At 40.3% G+C, this 13,622-nt stretch overlaps 1 protein-coding gene across 3 annotated transcripts in view; it reads left to right on the plus strand.

Annotated features, from left to right (window-relative positions):
• Positions 1 to 13,622, plus strand: part of trappc9 (trafficking protein particle complex subunit 9) — a 319,159-nt gene that overhangs the window by 60,382 nt on the left and 245,155 nt on the right. For all 3 annotated transcript variants that reach the window (XM_047383974.1, XM_047383972.1, XM_047383973.1), the window contains 3 exons: positions 2,153 to 2,238; positions 13,032 to 13,158; positions 13,275 to 13,407. In XM_047383974.1, the coding sequence (XP_047239930.1) occupies positions 2,153 to 2,238; positions 13,032 to 13,158; positions 13,275 to 13,407 (346 nt within the window). The remainder of the gene's footprint in view (positions 1 to 2,152; positions 2,239 to 13,031; positions 13,159 to 13,274; positions 13,408 to 13,622) is intronic.

A 13,622-nucleotide genomic window follows, 5' to 3' on the forward strand; every position in this document is an offset into this window, starting at 1 on the left:
ATTGAATGGAATTATTAGTTTTCCACCTTACAAAATACACATAGGCTAAAAAGTTACATTATTGGAAACATTAATGCTATTGATAGTTTTACAGAAAATGACTCTGCAGGGTCAGGTAACTCCAGTTAACACTTCCACATCTGCCTCTTACCCTAAATATAATTTTAACATACAGAGTGTTTGACAAAACGATTAGCTTTTTATGGAATCACAACCAATCAGCCCCGATGGACAACAGCCATAATTGCTCTCTGTGATGAAGTTTCAAAGAGCTGAAGCCGTTTGGAGATGACTGCTGAATATTAGTTGTGACTTGAAAAATTAAGAATGAGGTGGCACAAATGAGGTGGCAGCAAAATACGTTCCTTTTTTCACTTTTTTCCTTTTTTTGTTGAGGTGCATTTCACACTTAATTGGCTGGCTTTTAGCGCATGCCTCCAAGCTAGACCTGGGGTACTATGGAGCTTTCCGGACAGTCATATTATAGATATCATTCTTTGAACTGGCTTAATTTCCCAGGGGCCACGGCTGCAGCTTGCCCTCCATAAATTCCTTTCCCTGCCAGGGTTCGAGGTGGGATGTCTGAGGCCCTCTTTGCAAGTCTGATTACTGCAAATGGTCTGTCCAAATGTACCAGAATGTGGAACATTTAGAAATGTAGAAAAGACTACAGGGGAACTTAATAGCTTCTCAGTATAATAAAACTTTTCTGTTTACCTTTGAGAAATTGTAGATACAATACTGTTAAGTAGTGCCTCTTGATTTCTTTTTTCGATTGTAAATGAGATTGTTTTACTCAGGATAGTTTCACCTTTTTGTTATTTGCATAATTTAACACAGAAGCAATAATCTCCATTTTTAACTCATTCTTAAGCACATTTAATTAATCTCTTATGTTGTGATTTAATCATCTCTGTTTGTATTTTATTCTTGCAGTGCCAAAAATCACCTGGAAGCTAACAGTGACTCATTTAAGCTTCCTCCAAGAATCACATATGAGCTTCCACTTGTAGAAATGCCCACATGAAGTTAAAACCTTTACCCATATTTAGTACAGATGCATGGGTCAGAGATGTGTGGTCAATCTCTTATCTCTGGTTTTTGTAAAACCTTTACCTACGATGCAGATTTATGCCAGATCCGAAATCAGAAAACAGAACAAAGTTAGAGGAGACTGAGTGTTACATGAACCACTGGTATGAGGAGCAATGGGCCCAATCAAACTATCCACATTGTATTTCAAATTGGGTCCTTGTTTGTCCTCCTTCGAGGGTCCATGAGCTACATCTTGTTTTGTCTGAAGGTTGCCCTGAATTGCACTGGTGGCAAAGATACAATGCAGTTTCCTTTATTGTTTCTCTTCTATCCCACTTTACTGACTGTCTGCAACCCGAAACTCTGTGGCAAGGTGCATATCTACACTTTTACAAAATGTGTTGAGGAAACAAACACAACAAAACACTTTAACTTCAACCTGCTTTCTTCTTGTACAGCACATTACAGCACTGTCTCTGCTTATTAAAGAGATTATTATAACTTACCAACCAGTAATACCTTAATTAAGCCAAAATATTTTCAGGGAAAGCCTTGCCTAGGCCAGGACAACATAGGAATGCAACCATATGAGCATTTTATACAATTATTATTGTGTTTAAATTCTTCCGGGTTATCAATAGTTTTACAATTCTGTTAAAATGTGTTAAAAGTATGCAAAACCTTTACTGTGTCAAAGTGTGTATACAGTAGCCATTATTATCGGTCAGTTTTCTGGAAGAAGTCGTCCTTTGCCAGTCAGGCATTGTAAACTGCAGTAATGTCCTGTTGATAAACATAGTCATTACAACACAGACGAGGGCCCCCAGTCGTAAGGGATGGCCACTGAAACACATCCACACAGCCAGCTGCTGGTTGATGCCCCTTCACAACCTGAAGCTCCATTGTTTCATTGTAGGAACAGTGGAGCTCCTCCCCTCCACATAGATACCAACTGAAAACAGCTTCATCCCTATAACAAAAAGTCAGAGGATCCACATAAGCTAAAACACTCTGTCACATTCTTATTCTTTGTTCTACATTTTAATCATTTGGAGCAAAGTTTTTAATTAGGATGCTTAAGTGAAATCTAACCATTTATCTCACTGTCTTTTCATAGACTTCCAGTGGGTTCAAGGGGACGTTTGTGAAGTTCAGCTAATGGTCTACAACCCGATGCCCTACGAGCTTCGTGTGGAGAACATGGTAGGTGAAAGCAGAAAATGAATGCATTATTGTTATGCTTATTGGGGGTGTGAAGGTGCACAAATATCAAGGCTTGGTATGGACATCTTCTCCTTCCTAAGCTGTGGATCTTTGCAGCTCTTCCAGACTTAACCCCCAGCCTTTTAGCTGCTCCTCTTATTAATGCTCTGCTTGCTCTGCCTGTCAAGGTGGGTTTAGGAAGGTGTCCCTGACTTGCGTATGTTTGCAGTTGTGCCATAGTTCTTCCCTTTTTAAATTAGGGATTTACCAGAGATGTTCAAAGTTTGGAGCAATGCTTTAGAACCTAACCCTGCTTCAGACTTCTCCAGAGCTTTAACCCCAGCCTGTCTCCAGTGTTGCTTGGTCTTCATGATGTTGTTTGTTCACTAATATTCTCCAACAAGCTTCCAAGGCCTTCATGGCACAGTTAGATGTATAACAAGATTATGGTACACACTGGACTTTATCCACTAATTAGGTGACTTCTGAAAGCACTTAGCTGGATTTTATTTAAAAGTATCAGAGGGGGTTGAAGCCAAATGGGTGGAATGATTTTCTTTTTTGTATTACTGTAAAATCTGTAAAAAACATGATTTATTGGAATATGAAGCATGTATGAACCCTGTCTGAAAGATATTCTAACAAAGTGGAGCAGAAATCAAAAAACACAAGAGCTCATTTTCCACTGTGGGAATTAAAAGCACACAGGACTTGCCACAGGGGGCATTGTTTCCTACTTACAATGTGGGAAGTGCAATAAAGAAATCAGTGTTATTGATTATTGATTGCTTAACTAGTCCTATAAAAGCTTTTTCTCATTTCAGTTTTGATATTCCAACCTTCTAACAGTAAGAAAACATTGGATGCAAATGGAGCCGACCTTTGAATGACATTACATTTATCATTTCACGCATTTTCCAGTTTAAACAGATAGATGTCATATTGTGTGAAAGGTAAGATCATTCAATTTCATTTTCTGTGCAAAATAGAGGTTTAAAAGAGCCATGAGACATCAGGGAGTCCAGTTTAATCAGGTTTGAAAGCTGCTTGGTGACAGCAGCTGCTTTAGCTCTGAACATTTTGTTATTAAAGGACCTCAGTGACATCTATTTTTCATTAACACTCTCCATTACTCCCTTACCACTGCTTTGGCAAAGTAGACATACACAAGGGCAAGGCCACTATTTGGTTTGTGTTTGCAAAAGATTAGATTTTAATTCTTTTCTTTACTGCTGTGTCTGTTTACACATGCAGTGATGTGACAAAATCTGAGCAGATTAAGGGTTCAGATGGCTGATATCAGTCACACAGAATAATTCACAATGTAGTACCCATCAAAACTGATGGTTCTTTAATTATCAGGAAAGTAGAGAGCAAATAACTGAAAGGAGCTGTGAAGGTGGAGACACTGGGATCTTAATTTCAGCAGCTGTCTCAGAGCTGATGCCAAACAAACTTGGACTTGTCTTGTTGGTTGCTTCATCCTCTCTGAATTATCTGATAACAGCATGTGCTGTCACAGACAGAAGGAGTCCGATGAATCTCCAGTTTAGAACTTCTAGAGGATTTATTAAGTGAAATACGTGACACATATAACATGTGTTTGATTGTTAACATCATTATTATTGAAGAAAATATCTATAGTCATAAGCATATTTCTCTTTTTTTATCTTTTGTGTCACACCTAAATCTTTCAGATCAATAACTAGTATTTAACCCCTGACCTTCGTCCCAAAATATCCTAAAGTTTGTTAATGTTGGACAAAGATAAGCTGAATAAACACAAAATGGAGCTTTTAAGTGGGGTGATTTAATTTGTTATAGAACTAGAGCTATCCAAGCCAGCCTGGCTTTGTGTGAAAGGGTAGTAACCCCCATCTTGTTAAATAATGAATTCAATTTCAATAACCATGTCTTGGAGGCCTCACTCAGAGCTCATTAGTGTAGGATGTACATGTACTGTAGAAACAACCTACATAGAACCTTTCTGACAGCATTAAGTAGACAAAAACATCTGACATTCATGCTCGAAAAGCCTAAAAATGTGGCTGAATTTCAACTATTCTGCAAATACATTTGGGCCACAATTTCTCCCCAGTGATGTCTAAGACTCATTGCCAGTTATCTCAAGCCTTGTGTTGGACCTTACGCTGCTTCCCAGGGTGGCACAGCCAGTTAAATGTACAGGATCATTACTTTTCACAAAGGGTTGGTGTGGATTGTTTTTTTTTCCTTTAAAGTATGAAGTCATCATTTAAAAACCGTATTTTGAATCTACTCCGGTTATCTTTGTCTCATACAACAAATAGTTTGATGATCTGAAACACTGAAATGTGAGAAAACTGAAAACAGAAGCAACCTGTTAGAGGGCTTATACTGTACTGTATATGAGAGGGAGACTGGCTGTTTTAAAGTTTGATCTTCTCAACACATTCGTGGGAGTGAGTTATACTATAAAACAAAAATATGATGCTGTCCAGTACTGTACTTAAATAATGTTACAAAATAATCTCTAAAAGGCTGTATTTATACTTTTGTACTAATATTAACACTTTTTAAAAATATTAGCCTTCAGTCTAAAAGGAAATGTGCAGTGATTCAGTATTAAAGGGCAAAAAAAATCCTGTGTCCTCTGACTTGATGTTAAGAAGAGGATCATAAGGTACTGCCGTTACGAATGAGCCCAAAAATAAAAGTTGACACTGTGACATTCTAGCATTGGCAATTAGGTCATGTATTAATGATGGCGAATCCAAGAAGATACACTATCAAACAAGACCTCTACGAACCTTTGCAACCACAATTTGATGAAGAAGCAAAATCTAAAAAAGCTTTTGTCTTTGAGGAGCTGAGCATTATGATCAGAACATCTAAAAACCCTTTTTCTGACAAAGATTCAACAAAGCTTTCTTATTTCTCCTTCTGCACTGCCAAACATCTGACAGTTCAGGAAATCTTTATTCTACACTTTCTGTTGGAATGAGACTCACAGGGAGTTGGATGGATTAGACAAGGGTTTGCTTTGAGGAACATCTTTGCATTTAAAATCAGCTTAGAGTGACATAATGACCATATTTCTTTGTTTCTTTCAACAAAACCCCATTCTGAACTCCTTACAAAGCCATAGCTGAAGAAAAAGTGGGCCAGCCTGTTGTCATGACCTGGGACTTATTCAGAATATTTGACCAATTCTTAGCAAAAATCCAACAGCGCTAACTTTGCTCTGTTACATAAGACTGGGTGTTTGTACTGTACAATTGCTTGGTCATTTAAGATTAACTCTTTACAAAAGGATCAATTATGACACTATATGTGTGGGAAAAATAATGTACACATTACCTCCAGCATCTGACTATAATACATACAGACAAATGTATCACTCACATTATGAGAAACTGAATAAACCAACTGAGTAGTCTCTTACAAACCCAAAATAGCACCTCTGTAAATGGTTATCAAGTGCTGGTATTGCTGTCTTCTCTCTCTATGTCACAGTTTTGCATCTGATGACTTTGCCTAACTTCTGGATGCTCAGAAACTGCTGCCAACACATCTCTCTACTCCTGACGCCACCACCTGTGACCTCCAGTGCCCATTCCTAAAATTCCAACAGTTTTGATCATTGAGACTGAATCGTTTACATTAATATTCCTGGTCTGCATACATCATAATTGGACAGTTGCTTCAGGTTAACTGCTTTTGTCTTTAACCAGGAGTTAGATGCCTTCTCACTGTCTCTGAGTGTTTTCTGAGAGGAGACAAGAGAGGTTGAAGTCAGGCTGTCTCGTATACTGCCAAGCGAGTTAGTAATAGACTTGTAATGGCTCACTTATCAACGGGTAAGCCAGCTTTGTGGCCCAAGGGTGTGATTTAGCGATGGCCAGTGTGTCGGCGCATTTTGAGACAAAAACATACTGGATCCTCTGTTCAGTGGTGCATAACTCAAATCATTTTTTGCCATTAACACACACTGGATGGATTGTGTAGAAGTCTGTCGAAACAGAACAGATCACTGGGCTTCACTCAGAGGTAGTTTCTTCAGTGGCAGTGACTGAAAATGGAACCAAACTGATGAGGCTTCACACAAAACAGAGGTGTTTACAGTGGCTTGTAAAAGTATTTGTACCCCATGAACCTTAACACATATGGTCACATTACAACCACGAACATAAATATATTTTTTGGGGAATTTTATGTGAAAGACCAACACAAAGTGCTATGCAATTGTGAAGAGGAATGCAATTATATATGATTTTTTTTTTTTTTTTTAAATAAAGTATTCAGCCCCCCTAAGTCAATACATTGTCGAACCACCTTTTGCTGTAATTACAGCTGCAAGTCTTTTAGGGTATGTCTCTACCAGCTTTGCACATCTGGTGACTGAAATGTTTGCATCATTCCTCTTTGCAAAACAGCTCCAGCTCAGTCAGTTCAGATGGAGAGTGTTTGTGAACAGCAGTAGGTCTTGCAACCGATTCTCGATTGGGTTTAGGTCTGAACTTGGACTGGGCCATTCCATTCTATTGTAGCCCTGGCTTTATGTTTAGGGTCGTTGTCCTGCTAGAGGTGAACCTCCACCCCAGTTCCAAGTCTTTTGCAGACTCCAACAGGTTTTCTTCTAAGACTACCCTGTATTTGGCTCCACCCATCTTCCCATAAACTCTGACCACCTTCCCTGTCCCTGCTGAAGAAAATCACCCACAGAGCATGATGCTGCCACCACTATATTTGACATTGGGTATGGTGTGTTTAGAGTGATGTGCAGTGTTAGTTCTCTGCCACACATAGCGCTTTCCATTTTGACCAAAAAGTTCAATTTTGGTCTCGTCTGACCAAAGCACCTTCTTCCACATGTTTGCTGTGTCCCCAACATGGCTTCTGGCAAACTGCAAACGGGACCTCTTATGGTTTTCTTTTAACAATGGCTTTCTTCTTGCCACTCTTCCATAAACACCACATTTGTGCAGTGGATGACTAATAGCTGTCCTGTGGACAGATTCCCCCACCTGAGCTGTGGAACTCTGCAGTTCATCCAGAGTCACCATGGGCCTCTTGGCTGCATCTCTGATCAGTGTTCTCCTTTTTCGGCCTGTGAGTTTAGGTGGACGGCCTTGTCTCTGTAGGTTTACAGTTGTGCCATACTCTTTCCATTTGTGACTGATGGATTAATCAGTGCTCCATGAGATGTTCAAAGCTTGGGAAATATTTTTATAGCCTAAGCCTAAGCCTTTTTGGAGCATTGCTTTAGAACCTAACCCTGCTTAAACTTCTCCACAACTTTATTCCTGACCTGTCTGGTGTGTTCCTTGGACTTCATGATGCTGTGTGCTCCCCAACATTCTCTTAACCAACTTCTGAGGCCGTCACAGACCAGCTCTATTTGTACTGAGATTAGATTACACACAGGTGGACTCCATTTAGTCATTAGCAATCATCAGGCAACTTCTGAAGGCAATTGGTTGCACTCAGAGTAAAGGGGGCTGAATACTTTTGCACACCGCAGTTTTTAAAGTTTTAAATTAAATATAATTTTCATTCCACTTCATAATTGTATACCACTTTGTGTTGGTCTTCCTCATAAAATTCCAATAAAATATATTTATGTTTGTGGTTTTAATGAGACAATATGTGGAAATGTTCAAGGGGTATCAATACTTTTACAAGCAACTGTACTTAGAGAGAGAGGGAGATGTTTATACATATTGTTCTGTGTGACCCTTCTTTTAACCGTTAAAAGGAACGAAGGTCTTTATTCAAAGACATTCAGCTTGCATTAAATCTTAAATACTGTAATGTTAACAAGCTAACATGCTGGCAAGCTGTTGACTTGTTAGTGAGTTCGTCTGGTACTCTTTTGTCCTATGTACAGTACAGACCAAAAGTTTGGACACACCTTCTCATTTAAAGAGTTTTCTTTATTTTCATGACTATGAATATTGTAGCTTCACGCTGAAGGCATCAAAACTATGAATGAACACATGTGTAATGATATACTGAACCAAAAAGTGTGAAACAACTGAAAATATGTCTTATATTGTAGGTTCTTCAAAGTAGCCACCTTTTGCTTTGATTACTGCTCCGCACACTCTTGGCATTCTGTTGATGAGCTTCAAGAGATAGTCACCTGAAATGGTTTTCCAACAGTCTTGAAGGAGTTCCCAGAGATGCTTAGCACTTGTTGGCCCTTTTGCCTTCACTCTGCGGTCCAGCTCACCCCAAACCATTTTGATTGGGTTCAGGTCCAGTGACTGTGGAGGCCAGGTCATCTGGCGCAGCACCCCATCACTCTCCTTCTTGGTCAAATAGCCCTTACACAGCCTGGGGGTGTGTTTGGGGTCATTGTCCTGTTGAAAAATAAACGATGGTCCAACTAAACGCAAACCGGATGGAATAGCATGGCGCTGCAAGATGCTGTAGTAGCCATGCTGGTTCAGTATGCCTTCAATTTTGAATAAATCTCCAACAGTGTCACCAGCAAAGCACCCCGACACCATCACACCTCCTCCCCCATGCTTCACGGTGGGAACCAGGCATGTAGAGTCCATCCGTTCACCTCCTCTACGCCGCACAAAGACACGGTGGTTGGAACCAAGGATCTCAAACTTGGACTCATCAGACCAAAGCACAGATTTCCACTGGTCTAATGTCCATTCCTTGTGTTCTTTAGCCCAAACAAGTCTCTTCTGCTTGTTGCCTGTTTCAGCAGTGGTTTCCTAGCAGCTATTTTACCATGAAGGCCTGTTTCACACAGTCTCCTCTTAACAGTTGTTCTAGAGATGTGTCTGCTGCTAGAACTCTGTGTGGCATTGACCTGTTCTCTAATCTGAGCTGCTGTTAACCTGCGATTTCCGAGGCTGGTGACTCGGATGAACTTATCTCCCGCAGCAGAGGTGATTCTTGGTCTTCCTTTCCTGGGGCGGTCCTCATGTGAGCCAGTTTCTTTGTAACGCTTGATGGTTTTTGCGACTGCACTTGGGGACACTTTCAAAGTTTTCCCAATTGTTCGGACTGACTGACCTTCATTTCTTAAAGTAATGATGGCCACTCGATTTTCTTTACTTCGCCACTTTTTTCTTGCCATAATACAAATTCTACAAACAGTCTATTCAGTAGGACTATCAGCTGTGTACTGTATCCACCTCCAGCACAACACAACTGATGGTCCCAACCCCATTTATAAGGTTTGAAATCCCACTTATTAAACCTGACAGGGCACACCTGTGAAGTGAAAACCATTTCAGGTGACTACCTCTTGAAGCTCATCAACAGAATGCCAAGAGTGTGCAGAGCAGTAATCAAAGCAAAAGGTGGCTACTTTGAAGAACCTAGAATATAAGACATATTTTCAGTTGTTTCACACTTTTTTGTTCAGTATATAATTACACATGTGTTAATTCATAGTTTTGATGCCTTCAGTGTGAAGCTACAATATTCATAATCATGAAAATAAAGAAAACTCTTTGAACGAGAAGGTGTGTCCAAACCTTTGGTCTGTACTGTAGCTCAGCAACAGCTTAACATCCTCTGACTGATTGGCCTACCTATACCTGAGACTACACATGTGCACTAGTACATTTCCCGGTTTTTTATCTCTATATCTTTTGCAAATTTATAGAAATACTCAATAATGTTAGCTGTCCCGTTATTAAAAATTAACATTTAACCTCCTTAACGTAGAGGTAAGTTAGAGATAGTCTTGTCTCGAGACTGTTTGGTACAGGTGGACTTGGTGCGGTTTCAAACTAACCCACCGTCCTGTAGCCAATTTGTTTTGTTCTTGCACAGAACACAGCATCTGCTTCCTGCAGTTACTTTTGGTGTTCTGGCCCTGGTTACCAATCTGACCGATAAACACACTGAACATTTTCACGTGGTTTGTAGTGACAGGTTTTGGTTCGCTTGGAGGTTTCTTTGGTGAAAACGGAACCACCCAAAAATGTTGCAAGTTAACTCATCAACTATTTCGGAACAAGGTAAACAAACTATAGGTGTGAAAACACCCTAAAGGTTGCAGGATAGTGGCTCTCAGGGACTGAACTTGACAACCCTGTGCTATATATTTGTAAGGATGTTGCAAGCCAGAGCTTTGCAAAATTTTAAATGACAAAGTACTCTCCATCTTGGAAAAATGGGTTTCTTGTATGTCTTGAGTTCTTTTCACCATCCATTTGCTCTGACCAGATGGACCAGATAGACCGTTATGAGCTGAGAAAAAGAAATCATAATTCCAAATGGTAATTAGACCATTATCACAGCACTATTTGAGGAAAACAAAAGGTTAGCTGTACGGTTAAAAGAACCAAACAGAACAATGTTCTTTGCAGATGCTTTAGTCATTCCCGTTATTAAAACAAGCAAATTAACCTTATCATGTCCAAATGCAAAGGAACATTTTCCATTAGGTTGACGTTGAGATTTTAATTGTTCGAGAAAGGCACACAATGTCCTGCTGTGAAAGCAAGGAGCGCTTAAATCACACCGAGGGCACCTTAGACTCTCAGCCCTTCAACAGCTTTCTCTCTAGTGAGGTAGTGTCTGCAGTAAGGGATTGATGCAATCATTACATCACCTCAGTTTGCCTTGTTGCATGCAGCTGGGTGTCCATGGAATGTAAATACTGTACAGTTATTCTGAGAGTCATTCCAGATTTATCAGAGCTATAATGCTTCGACATGCGCTGAGTTTCGGTGACGTCTCGGTATATTTAGAACACATTTTATCAGGGAGAAAAACAACAAAACAACCCCCAGAAAATGTACCAAGTGTCTTACAAAAGTATTTATACCCCTTGAACTCTTTGCATTTTGTTGTAAGTGCAAACTGTAATGTATTTTAATGGGTTTCATTGGCTTTTATATGAAAGACCATCACAAAGTAGTTAATAATAGTGAAATGGGATGAAAAGTATAGTAGGGTATGTCTCTACTGGCTTTGCACATCTAGAGACTGGAAATTTTGCCCATTCTTTTTTGGGGAATAGGCCTTATTGTCTGAGTGAATATGTGTGAATATGCATTTTCAAGTATTGCTATAGATTCTCAATTTAATTTGGAAATTAACTTTGACTAGGCCATTCTAACATTTGAATCTACTTTTATCCGAACCACTCTGTTCTTGCTCAGGCTGTATATTTAGGTTTGTTGTCGTATCAGAAGATAAGCCTCCTGACCATCCTCCATGTCCCTGATTGAGAAAAACATCTCCACAGCATGGGCGCAGCACTGATGGTGTAGGGGTTAAGCGTGCGACCGTATACGGAGACTACATTCCTCGAAGCGACTGTCCCAAGTTCGAGTCCCGGACCCGGCGACATTTGCCAAATGTCTCCCCCTCTCTCTACTCCTCTTTCCTGTCTGCCTACTGTCAAAAAATAAAAATAAAGGTCACTAGTGCCGAAATAAATATCTTTAAAAAAAAAAAAAACATCTCCACAGCATGATGCAGCCACAGTGTTACTTTTCTGCCACACATGGACAAAAAATTATTTTCGAGGCCATCCGACCAGGGCACCTTCTTCTCCGTCCCCCATGCATGGCTTGTGGGAAATTGCAAGTTGATCTTTAATGTGACTTTCTTTCAAAAATGGCTTGTTTCTCCTTGACTATTAGCTATCCTGGCAATAGATGAACCTCACAGCCCCACCACCACCACCTCTTAGCTCTTAGCTGCTTCTCTGATTCATGTTCTCCTTGCTTGCAGTTGTCCCATAGTTGATCCATTTACAGATGGTGGATTAAACAGTGCTCCTTGAGATGTTCAAAGCTTGGAACGCCACCTTAAATTTCTCCACAATTACATCGACCTGTCTGCTGTGTTCCTTGGTGTTCTTGATACTGTTTGTTCACTAATGTTCTCTAATAAACCTCTGAGGCCTTCACAGCTGATTTATACTGAGGTCAAATTAAACACTAATGAGGGGGAATCCTGAAAGGGAGTGCTTGTGTTTGTTTTTATTTTGGGCTGTCAGAGTTAAAGGGAACACAGAATACAAATCCACGTAAGTTGTTCTTATTTTAAAAAAGTTAAGCCATTATAATGTTCCCTCTACTTCAAATTTGCACAGTGGTCTCCTTTGTGTTGGTTTGCTGCATAAAATCCAAGTAATAAACTAAATTTTGGGTTGTAACATGACAAACCCCGAAAAAGTCATTTGAATACTCGTGCCTTGTATAATAAACCAGAATAATCCAATAGTGTTTTTGTTTTATGGGTTTTATTTGAGTTGCTTTAAATTAAGTCCTCACACTTTCATTTCATTGTTTCAAAATTACCTTTTGGGTGGCCAATTTAAACTCTGCGATGCATTAAAAAATCCCTTGGCTCTGGATATGCTGCTGTCTGAAAAACCCAGCTGGATTTTGAACTGCCAAATTTCTAACCTCTTCTTTTGCATCGTCCTTCAATGTTCTGATCTGTGAGGCTTATTTTCAGTTGCCTCTCAGGCATGCAATGATTTTCTGCTGTTGGGATTGGCCACAAGATTTCTAACTCTAGGACAGCACGCAGATGTTCAGGAGATGGAACATGCAAAGTCCATTGAGAGATCCCTCCCTGTGAACTGGTGTTGGAGAATTGCTCAGCTCAACTCGATTCTCCGTCTACAGAGGAAAGATAAAACGGGAATCATGTTGCTAAAAGTGTCAAAATAAGATAAATCTGATTAGTTTAGTGGGAGTTTCTGCTCTCAGGGATGATTGCTTGCTGCACAGGGGTATTGACAGTTTTTGATGAAAGTTGCACTGTTTTACACCTGCAGCATCTGCTGATGATTAATTGTTCTGTGTTGCTTTCAGGGTCTGCTGACTTCTGGAGTGGAATTTGAATCCCTGCCAGCTGCTCTATCCCTGCCCGCTGAGTCTGGCCTGTACCCCGTTACTCTGGTTGGAGTCCCACGCACAGCTGGCAACATCACTGTGAATGGTTAGTCCCACATCTGTTGCTCAGATTTTTCACATCATGAAGCGCTGACTGAAGACAACAGTTGTTATTTTAATCCACTGGTCTAAGCAGCTGGATGGGTCTCCGTCTGTTTGCAGGCTACCACACGTCTGTGTTTGGCGTCAGCAGCGATTGCCTGCTGGAAGGCCTGCCCAGTGTGAAGACAAGCGGCTGTTTGGTGGAAGTCATTCCGTCTCTTCCTCGTCTTCAGCTTAGCACGTCGCTTCCACGGTTAGAAACACTTATATTTCACTGCAGCAATAATCACCATCCCTGTCCCCCACAGTCAGAGAGCCTTTGATTGGTCTCTGTTGGTGTCACCAGGTTAGAAGTGCTGCGTCAACTGGATGACGTGTTTATTGGTGAACTAGTGATGTGCACGTCTCGTTTAAAGACAATATGAAGCAGAAACATATCTGGGATTGGTGTTGTCTGGTGTAAAGCTG

This window comes from Girardinichthys multiradiatus, chromosome 13 (assembly GCF_021462225.1).
Source record: "Girardinichthys multiradiatus isolate DD_20200921_A chromosome 13, DD_fGirMul_XY1, whole genome shotgun sequence".
Classification (NCBI taxonomy): Eukaryota; Metazoa; Chordata; class Actinopteri; order Cyprinodontiformes; family Goodeidae; genus Girardinichthys; species Girardinichthys multiradiatus.